At 27.4% G+C, this 14,409-nt stretch overlaps 1 protein-coding gene across 1 annotated transcript; it reads right to left on the bottom strand.

Moving 5' to 3' along the window:
* Nucleotides 1–692: 692 nt before the first annotated feature.
* Nucleotides 693–6,367, bottom strand: LOC132936781 (TRPL translocation defect protein 14-like). The gene is made up of 11 exons (XM_061003547.1): nucleotides 6,322–6,367; nucleotides 4,649–4,716; nucleotides 4,546–4,583; nucleotides 3,285–3,322; nucleotides 2,616–2,744; nucleotides 1,950–2,086; nucleotides 1,744–1,884; nucleotides 1,472–1,664; nucleotides 1,193–1,400; nucleotides 918–1,088; nucleotides 693–780 (listed from the first exon to the last, which is right to left on the bottom strand). Exons 1-11 carry the CDS (start codon nucleotides 6,365–6,367, stop codon nucleotides 693–695), a joined length of 1,257 nt encoding a protein of 418 aa, XP_060859530.1.
* Between the last annotated feature and the right edge of the window lie 8,042 nt (nucleotides 6,368–14,409).

The following is a 14,409-nucleotide window of genomic DNA, read 5'->3' as shown; positions in this document are numbered from 1 at the left end:
AACCACATTCAAATAAAGAGTGTATAGGTAAATATTTTTGAATATGTGAAATATACTTTCATAGGAAAACATAGGAGGTGTTAACATTGTAGACATCATTAGAAATAATTAAAGTAAATTTAAACTATTAGCATTAGAATTTCATATCAATCAGGTGTAGGTATTACAATTAATATAGGGATCAATTGTTTCTTCAATGGGTATTAGGTACCAAATCAATACTTCCAGAAAATTAAAATAATACGTATTTTTTTGTATTTTAGATATATTAAAAAATAATTTAATGTATACGTAAATATAAATGATTACATTATAAGATTTACCTAAAAAATAATAAATAAATAACTTACTACATACAGTCGTAATTTAATATAATATAGGTAAGTTTTGTTTTGTTTGCAAAAAAATAAAAGGAATTATTTCAATAATAATGAAAAAAAAGCAGTAGCAAATGAATACAAATAATAATCAATGCATTGTACATGTAAGTATGAGTAGTTTGTGTTAAAGAACTTATACCTAGATTAGTTACTTAAAAATCTATTAATACAAAATTAGTACTGGCAATTTTGTTTACTATTTAACAAAGCATAAAAAAATGAATATTATATAATGAAAAACACCTAGAAAAAAATTGGGTACTATATTAAAATATTAAAAATGTAAATACCAAGTCACCATTTTCTTTGTTTTTAATTTGTATGAATGTAACTAACTTGGTTGTTTTTATGATCGCCTACATTCAGGTATTCATCATCTGGTCCTAAAAACAATACATAAAAGCTAGTTCAACTTCCTCTAAATTAAAAAAATGTATTAAGAGCCTAATCTCACATAGACAGGTACCCACAATAATTGAATTGAAGGTACTCCTAAAAAATCATAAGGAAAGTGAAAATTACTTTTCAAGTACTTATTGACAAAAATTGTTTGACTTATCCCAATCTTCAACAAGTGACAAATTGAACATTGAATACTCTGCGTTACCCGTAACCTCAGCTTCAATGTCTAGGAATTTAGGCAAACGATCAAGAAGCTCTTGGCCCTCAAGAATGGAATATGTCTCAAGTAATATTAATCCTTCACACCTAAACTCAGATATAAAATATTAATTCAATATTAATTAGGTAGAAAACAGTATAGGATATATTGTGAAAATACAAAGTAATTTTTAAAATTGTTACTATCGTACCTTTTATGACAAGGTTTACAATAAATGTCCAACTGATAATACTGATTGCAGTGTATAAAGCATCGCCTTTTTTTATAAATTGGATAGTGGGTTTCATCTACAAGTGGCAACATATTTAAATAGGTCCTACGACTGAGCTGCCTTTTCACTTCTATTACTTGACCTTGGACTTTAGGCTTACGAATCGTATGTGTATAATTCCAATGCCCTATAAACGAGTAAAAATGAAGTCACAGTCTGTATCATCATGTATTGTGTAATCAAAGACAAATAAGAAACCTTTTTGTCCTCGTTTTCGTAAGCGAGCTTGCATATTGTTGGTATATGTTTGCAAATATTTGTGTACGACCATAAAATCTTGAAATGGAGGGAACAACTCATCATTAGGCAGATACTTCACTAGCCATTTACGTTTTTTTGAGTTTGGTGCTAATCTATCGATAGTATCTATGCCCAAATTCTGACAAACGGTCTATAAAATATCAATAAAAGAACAAAAACATTCTCTGAAACTACCAATAGCTGGTAGTTAAATTAATTTTAATACTTACAGCTATCATTCTGCACATTTTATTTTCAAAATCTGATGAATTATCAATGACATTGAAGTATGGGTGTCCAATCCAGGATGCTGACGCTTTGACGTCTAGACTTTTGGCTAGATTTATATCCTCAGTCCTGCTCGAATGATTCTGAAACGGATGTTAAATTAATTAAATATTTTAAGCACATTATAAGAGTTTTTTGACGTTTTTACCTCGATTGTATAAAAGTCTTCAGCCCCGCATGCAGCAGACACCATGTGAATTATTTGATTGTAACGATTGTCTCTCAAATCAACCATGTTGAAGCCGTTTTTTTCCATTATCATATCCCATTTGTCACTAGATATATCTATAAAAATAAACAGTTGAATGTTGAATAATTGTTTAATCCAGACAACTGTACAAGTGTTTATAATATGTTTGGGAATAAAAATAGTGTTTTCACTTGAGTAGGTAATTAAAAAAAAACCTGTATCAAGATCAGTTGTATTTGAAATGTAACAGTACAGAAATGTAAACAATAGTATACCACTCACGTGTTTCTTATATTTTGTAAATCATTAAAAACAAGTGGATTAATATACTTAAAAATTGTCACAATTACTACTTACGTTAATAATAAATAAATTACAGTTGCTTTTGATTAAATAATAATAATAATAATAATTATAATTATAACATATAATCATATGTAAGATAAAATATTATTTGGTAATTTAATGTTTTTTTTAAACAGTGGAATCTTATCTTTTTCATTTCATTATAAATATAATTACTAGGTATACTTCTGATCACCTACAATATTTCCCTCTTTATATTAATTGTACTTGAATTTATATATTTCATTATATCTTAAAAAATAATAATTGTTGTATTACATGCGGCAGCATCCATAGCACCTCTGTCACAAATGATTAGACAGTTTTGGTCGCATGATTTACCCAGTTCAAAATATGTATCTTCTAATTGTAACATACATCTGAGAAGGTTCTCTTGAAATGTTTGGACTGTAACAGAAAACAAAAATAATATTATGAAGCTAATGTTCAGTGGTGGCGTAAACGGGGTTACATTTAAGAGTTGGTAGGTACTTGGCAGGTTGGTGACACATTTAAAACGATTGACATTAATATGTAGGTATTGTATATTTACCTGAATATAAGATTTTCTATTAATGAGTAGTGGGTTAATGGGTAAGTGAAGAGACCGGTACCTAGTCAATAGTCGTAAAAATTAATTATGTAATTGAAAATAAATGATTCCGCCGCCACGGCTAATGATAATAATTTAAATGACATAATAAAGGTCGCAATAATGGAGGTGTGTTCATTTTATTGATGTATAAGAATAAAAATATTTATAAACAGAGGAAATAAGACTTACGGCATAATAATAGCTATAAAAAGTAAATAAAAACATCATGCCTGGTGAAAAAAACATATAGATTGGCCGAAAAAAATTTTTTATCCTTAAATTAAATGATACAAACTCACGGACAGCGTGACTAAGACAGATAAATTATAAAATATAACTTCGACATTTATTACCTTGATCGTCACTTAATTCTGAAAATTTGATACCTCCACTGAAAAAAAAAACAATTGATAGGTAAGTAAATAAGCCGTATAAGTTATACCGTAATAGGTACATTTACAAGTAACAAAAATATAATTATAACTATTATCAGTTCATAGTTGTATATAAACACTAGGATAAATAATATGTTTAACTTATCTAATATTCAAGTATTAATGGTATTATAGTATTATATATAAATAAATAATAATTATTCGTAATACTAAAATGTAAAAAATCATAGGTAGGTACTGGTTTCTAATATAATTTATTATAACTTATTTGTTTTCAATTAAACACATTGCTAAGTGCTAACATAATACACATGTGAAACATATGGAAAATTAAATGTCAAGATTTCATTTATTGTTGAATACAAATACCTATTATAGGAACTTTATAAATTTATTCGTATAACCAATTTTTAATAAATATTTTTAATAAGCTTTACTTTAATACATTTTAAGGTTGACAAATATAAAAACAGATGATGAAAAATAAATACCTACCTATAGGTACTTATAATTATATAGGAATTATACAATAAGATATATTATGTAAAAATTATGGTTAAATATAATATGATATATAATTTGTTTTATATTAATATGTATTAAGGTTCCCGGTGCCGATGCCATTTTGTCCTCAAAAATACACTCCGCGGGAATAACGATATCGCTTTGCAGAATCAACCAAATTTCATAATTTTTTTTTAATTGCTAGAGGGAAATATTCTACAGCCTGCATCGATCTCTGTTTTTCAATATTTTACTCTCAAACTTTATAATACGAGTATATCTAAAAAAAATACAAGATAAAAAGCATTTTTTTTATAATTTTTTTAATACAATTTATTTAAAATAAAATATAAAATCAGAGATCGATGCGAGCTGCAGGAAGTCTACTTCTTTCAAATAAAAAAAATAGTCATAAAAATCCGACAATTCTATAAAGCTTGAGAGTTATTCATATTAAGTCATTTTTTCGATATAATACACCATATAAACCCCCCCCCTAAATAGGTATCAGGTAGTAGATTAGTGGAAAAGTCTTATAATTGAGGTGGCAACTAAAATATAAAATTTAATTTTAAAATTTTATAGAATTGTGAAAAATTTGAAAAACTGGCACCGGGACCCTTAATATTTATAACTTTAAATTAAATTGTAATATTATTAAAATTGACAAATAAATAATTTGTAATTTATTGAAAAATAAATATAGTAATAGTACCTTAATAGAACATTAGCAGTCTCTGGAACTCTGTAAACCTAATATAAATAAAAACTATATAATATAATACTGTAACCTTGGAAATAATAATTTTAACATTTACCTTCCATCCTAAATTCTCAAAGAATGAACATAATCGTGACTGTCCCGTTGTCTTGCCACCACAAGGCCCTACATTTAACAAATAACATTAGTCGGTAGTGGATACCTGATGGTATATTTTTTATAAATAAAAATAGATATAATAAAATTATTTACATATTGTATATAAAGTATATGCGTTTCGTAAAATTAATAAATAAGTAATCATATTTATCAAATATTTCAATGATAATTAGTACTAATTACCAACATTTTAAAATCATCTAAGCCCCCAAATCTACTTAGCCAATTTCCATATACGTATTATCCTTGGTAATTGGTATACAAAGTTAACTCATATATAACTCAAAAACTACTAGTTCGAATTTTGATTTAGATAATGCATTAAAATTCTAAAAAAAATATTTGCTGAATAATTAAAAGTAAAAAAAAAAAGATTCCTATTTGAAAAACAGAAGTTTGTATTGTAACAACATCCTCCTTAAATGGTGTAAAAAAATTAAGTATTCAAAAATCTTCAAGTGTGTTTATAAATTCTACAAATTGAAATTTTAATATAATATGTATAATTTAAGTAAAAAAATAGGGCGAACATGCTTAAAATATCACTCTGTATAATATTAACGCAAAGCCTGACGAGGGGAATCATTCACTTATAATAAACTATGAAATTATTGATATATTTAAAACTGCAAAACTGCAAAATAATTATTATTAATCACACAGAAACGAACTTACGAAAACCAAAATTATATTTATATTACCTATAGAATTTTAACTTTGAAGACAAATCAATAAGATATAAGCATAATATTATTCAAGTAAACTTTTAAAAGTAAATGTCCAATCTTCATCATTGTATTATATTTATATAAATAAATAAAAAAGGTGGGGAAATGGGGGTCGCTCTGCTGTATGGTAGGTTACAAGTATGTCACTGTAATGGATTGTGTAAAATTTGAATTCAATGATATTATACCATTGAATAAGAAAAACGATTCTGATCTAAGACGACCAAAAATTCATGTCACTGACACCCCCATATTTTGAATTTCGGGTCCAAACCCGGGGCGATCGTTTGTGCTATCCTATCGTTCATTATCCCTTCCAAAGTTATTCGCATTTCGTACAGGGGGTGTCAAGGACATTCCAGTACCCCCCCCCCCTCACATTTCGAATTTAGGGTAATATTCTTTGTGCATCTTTAAAATTAAGTAAGAATAAGTATGTCCGTAGGATCATAGGTATTTTATTATTAATATATTATTACATTTTATTTATTAGGTATTAATTACATAGGTAATGAAATAAATTACATACTAATATTATTATCATATTATGTAATATTTAAGTTTTTTTTATTAATATTATCGGCGATAAAGTGATGTGCTAAATGTTTGATATAATACTCATTTCCAAGGATGATAAGTTTATGATTATTCATAATTATAATGACAAATCATAAAAACGTGTTTAGAAGTACTTTTCTTTTATAAAATAATAATTATTTTATATTTAGTATTTGGATTTTAGATCTGGGTTGGAAGTGGCCCCTTAACGAAACATAACCACCATAATAACGCATTAGAGTCGTGAAATGTAATCAGTTAAACACAATAATTTGAATAATTACAACAAAATATATATAATACAATCCCCGGGGATCGTTCTTACCACCGGTCAGTACTATTTTGTAGAGTTTCTTGGTTTCGCCATTCATCGCGAGTATATTTGTTGACGACGAGACAAAGATGGGAGTCGGAACCCGCGTTAAGTATTAACTGCTGCTTGTCGACGGTTGTAGCGTGTGGACAATGTGACTGTTGTCGTTGGCGGTGATGGTAACTTTCACTCGTTGTGGCCAAATTCGGAAAAGGCCGTTTGCGCTATGACGGACGACACGAAACCGGCGACTGTTGTCTTCACGTGTTTACGATTACTACAAAACGGTGAAAAAGAAAGAGGGAAAAAAAACTTATCTGCCGAAAAAATCGAGACCGGATTAGTACCTACATGCGTGTGTACGCGTCGCACGCACTGACTATAATAGCCGACTGACGCTCGTGAATGCGTGAATGTGTTCCGTTGGACGTCACGTCTACCACCACTTAAGGTATTTGAGTGCGTGTACCTACGTCACAGTTTCCAGCGCTACCTATATTCATTGTAATATTTTATAAACTAGTTTACTCAAAGTATACTACCGGTTTAGTATTATTCATAAGTATTATATTATATTTATTTCAAATACTTTATATCCCCAACGATAAATTATTTTATATGCAAAATGCTTTTGAGCATATACGATATGCTAGGCCACAGTCGTTAGCGTTATACGACTACTTAACTACTTAGTACTTATCTATATTATGTTATGGTGTATGAACTATACGTGGGTATCAAAAATTGATAATATGTTAGGTATTAGGTACCTTTTTTTTCAGTTTTGAACCGACGGCGCCGCGGGGACTGCTTTCACGTTACGTCCGCGACGCCGCCATCTTTGGTATTAGGTACCTACCTAATCTAAACCTTACTAGGTACTTATTTATTTTAATTTTTAAACAGTACCAACTAATAATAATAATAATGGTTTACGGTTGATTTAACCCACTTTTGCCGAAAAAATTGCATTTTGTGTATTATACATTCATACCTAATATCTATTTAATTATTATAATAGTATTTATTTATATCATATAATAATATAATATTGTTATAAAATGTTCTGCGAAACGGTGTCAATTGGTTCGTGGTATACTGGTATAAATAGGCAACATCTTAAAATGAATGTAAATATTTAAAACAATGTAATTGTATAAGTAACTATTATAACTATTATTATATTATAACTTATAATCTATATAAAATACTAGATGATATTGAATTGAATCGCGTTGCCCGTGGAATTAAATGCTCATGGATTTATCCCTTTTTATACTCCGTTAAATGTTAACTACAAAGATTTTTATCAAAGTTATTTGAGTTGTTTTGACTAATTATAAAATACGGGTGTAACATGATATTCAATTAATCAATTATAATAACTATTTTATTTTCTGTAACAAATATAACCAATGGCAACTCTACACAAAGAAAAAAATTTCATTTTTCATAAGTCACCGAATCCCTGTGTCTGCCTCTCAGAACTTTAGTCTAATGTAGATACACAATGCTATTATATATCCTTGTATGCAGTGTAGGGATGTACTGTTAAACAATTTGGCTTCGATATACCAAATTTCAGAATCAATGAGTGCTATAGGCTTGGCTATGGAACAAAACCTCACGAATAATATTTTTTAATTACAAAAATAAAACTAAAATCGTTATTATTGTTTAAATAGGTTAACCTATACCTATCTAATTTTGTCCAAACGTGATGTTAAAACAATGGCGCCTTCTGGTGGGAGGCAACGTCAAGGTGGGAATTCAAAGGTCTGTTACCCCAGCACAGCCATGTTTGAAACTGAATATAAAAATTATCCAGTATTATATAGGTACTTTATTTAGTACAATTTTTTTCAACCAAAATACAATTTTGTACATCTCCCCGAAGATTTCAGAATCTTTTCTGATAAAAAAGTAGTCATGTTGGTAAATTGGGAGGGTCAAAAGTAAAAAATTCCAAGTAGTTTTCAAAAGCACCAAGAAATTAAAAATTAAGGGAAAACGGTAATTTTTACTCAAAATTTGTTTTTGACAAAATTGAATTCAAAACAAAAACCTTAGGTACATGCAATTTTCACTGAATGTTAATATAAATATTTTCTATATAATATAAACTGAAATGACGCCTTAAAATATATATAATATACAATTTTACGTATATATTTTTAGATTTTTTTGTTTCAGTAAGAACTTCTTATAAATAAGGTTGTTATACATTTTCAAGCCTTAGCTTTAAAAATTGAACATTTAATAAACTTAGGCACGTATACTAATACAATCTATTACTTTTATTTAATAATAATATTTAATACCGATATGAAATTTCTTTGGAGTTATCTATTTATGTCATATGAAGAAAACATGTTCCGACTTTACCGACGTAGGTAGATCAAACAGCTAATTAAAGTACAGAATGAAATTCAACACAATGTTTGGTTTCATAAGTGATGACGAAAATATAAGCCTCTTTACTTAGAAAAAAAATTAAGCTCTAATAAGCCTGTACATGTGAGAAGAAAAATGTTTTAAAATACATTTGTAAAGTTATTTGTATATTATTAATATTATTTATATTATTTAGGTACCTATCTACGTTTGGATCATTTTTGCGCAGGCTTTTATAATCCAAGTATAAGTAATTTATTTGGGTTAAATACGATTGCGGACGTTTTACCTGTTTTGCTACACGATTGCGGACGATCATTGTATGACAAAAGGTATTATTTTCACCCAAAAAATGACATGATTCCGGTCGAAATTTAGTGAAACGCTGCCAAGTTGTGCAACGCAGTCTACCGAGCCCAACGATTATCAATTATATGATCGGTTTATATTTCAGATGTCTAGTGAGGATCGACTACAACACGGTTTAAGATATATACGTAATTACGTAAAGTATATCTCTAAATCATGAACTACATAGTATTAATAATAATAATACAAATACAAATTATGATAAATGATAGTTAATGTATAATGAAATTGGCGTCGTATTTCTATAAAGTCTACAATATTATGATTATAAAATTAAGTTAAAAATCAAAAATTAAAGTGTTATAGGTGTTGTATAAATTAAAATACTATAAGTGCTTACTGTAAACATTCCTAAAAGTCCACAATATAAATACAATTATATAAGTACGTAAAAAAGTTAAACATTAAAATTATGAAAAGCAAAAAATAAGTGCCCAATATAAATATTGGAATTTATATTTTTTCCCCTCTATAATGACAACTAATTGTTTTTAAATATTGTAATGCGTTTTGGTGAATTTTATAATGTTTTATAATATTTTTATTGTGAACAATAAAAGTACCTAAATGTTCACAATCGGACTACGCCCAAACAAAAATATAATATAAAAACCGGTCAACACTCAAGGATACCTAAGCCATGAGTCATTGCTATCAGGTAGGCATGTACAAACAAACTATGCGATGGAATCAAAAAACAATTAAATGGTGGTCCCTAGGTATATATCTTAATGACTTATAACAAACGAGTTATTAGTATAGTCGGTGCACTCAGCGTCGTGCGACTAAACCAACATAAATAATTCATTTGTAACAACTAACGACAAACAAGAAAAAAACTAAGAAAAATTCCATGCATATTAATGTACCTACCTAGGCAAGTGATACAAATGAGTTTCTTATTTCATTATTGGAGATAAAAGATTTAAAAAATGAAGATGGCCTTGTTAAAATATTTTTTATAATAACGGGATTGGCTTTTTCATGCTTTGACCAGTGGTTTTCAAACTTTTTTTAATCATGGCACATTGTGCACCTCATAAAATTTTCACGGCACATGCCCTACCAATTGAAATTTTTAAGATAATATTTTTATTCATTATTTAAGTTAACACCAAAATGAATAAACAAAATAATCCAAAATATTGTATTTTTATCAGGGCTTGCAAACGTTATAATAACTTAATATTTGACAAATAACGATTGAAATTTGTAAACGTAATTATAACAGAAAGTGTTAATCAAAAATAATTAAATACCGCAAAACAAAACATAACGATTAACAAAATATATTATATATCATTAAACAAAACATAATTTATAGAATATCATGAAAAGAAAAATAACGCAAAACGTAATATATAGAATAACATTGACCGAAAAATAATGCAGAACGAAATATTTTAAAATCTATTTATTTAAATGGTCTATTAGTTTCGTAGAAACATTTATTTCATGCAAAATATCTAAGAATTAATTATATTATGTTCCGTATCCGGGAATAACAACCTGCATTATTTAGTTATTATTTTTAATTTTAATAGGTATCAACACTATTTTAAATAACAATGAACGCAAAACTTATACGTTTTAGTTCTGAATAACGATAAACGCAAAAGTTGAATAACGTTTTAATTCTAAATAACGATAAACGCAAAAATTGTGTAACGTTTTATTTGTAATTAACATATAACGAAATTTTTTTTTCAAATGCAAGCCCTGATTTTTATTGACTTTAATTTATTATATTTATTTTTAATAAGAAATATGTACTTGGTGGGTGTTACAAATTGCACTATGTTTCACTGAGTTTAAAATATTGATAGTTATCCTTTTTTTTTTTGCTTACTGTTGAAAGTCCTTCCTCGCTTAATCGCCCTTGCAATAATTTGTTTAATAACGAAGAATTAATGATATGTCTTTTCTAAAAATACATATTTTTTTATAATATTATGTAATTTCATAATGTGGTAGTAATGAAATAAAATAGTAATTCATAAATAGTAAATCATTTATAACTTTAATATTAGTAATTTTGATTGTATCATGGTGTTAAGAAGGAAAAAAATACGTACAAATAAAAAAATTTAATTTAATTTAATAAATAATTTTAGATTTTGAGCGGAGTGAGGAAGCTAGTGGTTTTACAATGGTGTTTATTTTTTTTTTATCCTGTATACAAAATTTCTACCAGAAGGTGTGCTTTGATTTCAACATATAGTATCTTATCTTATAGAAAATTAGATCAAGATAGTACTTTAGAGAGGTCATTTTTCAATTTTCTCAATAATTACGAGTATTTAAAACCAACAAATTACGAAAAACGTTAAAAACGGGACATTAATTTTTAACGCTTTGTAAATCACCATAGAAACGAATAAAAATTATAATATTTTAATATTTATTCAACTTTCAGGCTATAATAAATAATAAGAATATAAAATATCAAGACTGACAAAAACCGTCCCCACTCAGAATCGTTTTTCTTTGAATTCAAGTTTAATACAATACATTATACATTGACCCACTTATAACCTACTTTACAGCAGAGCAACACCCACTTACCCATTTTTTTTTAATTTTCAATAATATTACCTAGGTATATAATGTATTATTTAATTATAAGTTATTAACTAATTAATTATATTTTTTTTTTGTATAGCTTATAGAAGCGATAAAATTCCTACCTATCAGGTACAACAATAAATACAATACGTTTAAAGTTGTTTTTATATTTTTTTAAATTATATTTTGGTTTGTTTGAATGTATTTCGTAGTATTTGGAATAACTCTGCAAAAAAAAAAATTGGAAAAAAGGTTCATTGTTTTTTTATAAATTTAGTATGTCTCAACGTTGAATAATATTAATATAATATAAAACCAATTGCAGCCATTTAGATAAACTAAAATATTTATTTTTTTTGTGTAAGCTAAAAAAAAATCTTGTTTGAGTTACTCTTTAGCTATCTATAGCCTATTGGCTATTGGATTTTAAAAATTAAGCTACAAATACCCTCCAAGTTTCAAGTAATATATTGATATAACTTTTATTGAACACGGTCCAGTAGTTTCTTGAAACTCTTAACTTCGGATGTTAGTTCATCCGAAAATGAAATTTTAGTTAAATAGCACGATTTTGTCCGTGAAAAAATGAAAAAATACAAAACCACCGATAAATTACAAAAAACTGCTTAAAATGGGATTTTAAGCTCTAACGCTTTGTTTGTCACCATCGAAACGAAAAAAAAAATTATAATATCAATTCAACTTACAGGCTATAATAAATAATAACAATATAAAATAAAAATCCAGACTGACAAACTGTCTTCGCTCAGAATCATTTTTCTTATACAATGATATTATATCATTGAATTCAAGTTTAATACAATCCATTATACATTAATTGTTACACCCACTTGTAACCTACTATACAGCAGAGGGACATTCACTTACCCGAATTTTTTTTATTTGTAATATGCCTACCTAGCTCTAATTTCGACAATTTTGGTATAGAATACAAATTGATAGATCAAAATTAGTTGAAAAAAGGTGGGTAAGTGGATGTCGCTCTGCTGTTCAGTAGGTTACAAGTGGGTCACTGTAATGGATGGTGTTAAATTTTAATTCAATGATATAATATCATTGTATAAGAAAAAGGATTCTGAGCGAAAACGGTCAGTCAACCTATAATATTACCAAGTATATTTGATGATATTATTGTGAATGAAGTAATTTATATATAACCTATTTACGTGGAGCCTTGTTTTAAATTTTCAATCCTTAGCCATAAAAGTTAAACATTTTATACATTTTTAACTACAAAATAATTAATAAATTATAAATTTGATCAATGTTGTCAAAATTTGAACTTTAAATGCTTATAAAAAAAAATTGTGCCTGTATTTTTAATATTTTTCATCTGCCTTTGAAACAATAACTTAGGAGCCTTTTATTAAATTTTCAAGCTTTTTTACTCAACAGATAACATTTTATTGATATTTATAGAAAAAAAAACTAAAAAAATTGAAAACTGACAATGTCCGTAAACAGCTCAAAAAGATTCAAAATATTTTCAAAATTTTATGGTGTATAGAAAATGCTAATATAAACATTCAGTGAAATTTTCAAGTATCTACAGTCCTTCGTTTTTTAATTACAATAAAATAAGAAAATTGTTACATGAGAAATCGAGTGAATATCAAATGTTGTAAAAATATAAATTTCAGACTCTCATAAAAATTTAATTTAAGTTTCTTGTAGACATTTTTTTTTTGATAAAGGTAGACAAACTTATGAGTAATCTTATATTACATTTTAAAATCTTAGATTTAAAAAGAAAAATTTTTATGAATTCTCAACTCAAAATTATTTGCTAATTTTCGCGATTTTTCCGTATTTTGTCAAAATTTGAACTTTAAATGTTTATAAATAAAAACTGTGACTAAGGATTTTTAATTTTTTTCATCTGCCTTTGAAATAATAACTTAGGAGCCTTTTATTAAATTTTCGAGCTTTTTTACTCAACAGATAAAATTGTATTGATATTTATAGAAAAAAAAACTATAAAAATTGAAAACTGTCAATGTCCGTAAACAGCTCAAAAAGATTCAAAATATTATGCTGTATAGAAAATGCTAATATAAACATTCAGTCAAAATTTCATGTCCTTACGGTCATTTGTTTTAGAGTTACACCAAAAACCAAAATCGATTTTCTCGAAAACAGATTTTGCGTAAAAATTCCTGTTTTTTCCTTAATTTTTCTTTTGTTTTTCACGTCAGTTTTGAAAACTACTGGGAAATTTTTACTTTTGACCCCCCCTAAAGTACCAACTAGATTCACTTTCCTATCAGAAACGTTATCGTTGAAGAAAATCCAAGCACTTTTACTGTCCTAAAAGGTGATGACAGACACAAAAATGAAAAAATAAAAAAAAAACACACATCATTGTAAAATCAATACATTCATCGCTTCGCTCAGAATCTAAAATCTATCTAACCAAATATTATTTCTAAAATAGGATTGCCCTTTTAAAAAAATGCAGTCGTATTGTGCACATAGGCGTTCTAAATTGGAAGTTTAGGGAGTTCAAACCCCCCTCTGTGGACACTTTACGAATATTATGTATGTACTATGTACTTACATATAATTATAATTATTTATTGGGAACACGTTTTATGTAGAAACACAAATTATTTATTTGCTGAAAACGATGGGGGAAGTCTGAATTTGGGGGTCAGACTTATTTTAAAGTTATGACGCAAAATATTCAAACCAACCCCTTGCCCCATCCAAAATTTCAGATCACGCCTTTCATTGCACATGCGCAAAGTACAT

This window comes from Metopolophium dirhodum, chromosome 1, assembly GCF_019925205.1.
Source record: "Metopolophium dirhodum isolate CAU chromosome 1, ASM1992520v1, whole genome shotgun sequence".
NCBI classification, from domain to species: domain Eukaryota; kingdom Metazoa; phylum Arthropoda; class Insecta; order Hemiptera; family Aphididae; genus Metopolophium; species Metopolophium dirhodum.
Note: the sequence above shows the minus strand (reverse complement) of the source record. Positions and strands in the feature narration are given on the sequence as shown.

Bases quoted from the DNA above. Each gene is read 5' to 3' on its own strand.
- LOC132936781 (XM_061003547.1), bottom strand. From the start codon at position 6,367: ATGAATGGCGAAACCAAGAAACTCTACAAAATAGTACTGACCGGTG. The intron at 2,087-2,615 runs GTAATACAACAA...TTATTTTTATAG, and splicing joins TGCTATGGATGCTGCCGCAT to ATATATCTAGTGACAAATGG. The intron at 1,401-1,471 runs GTTTCTTATTTG...ACTCGTTTATAG, and splicing joins ACGAAAACGAGGACAAAAAG to GGCATTGGAATTATACACAT.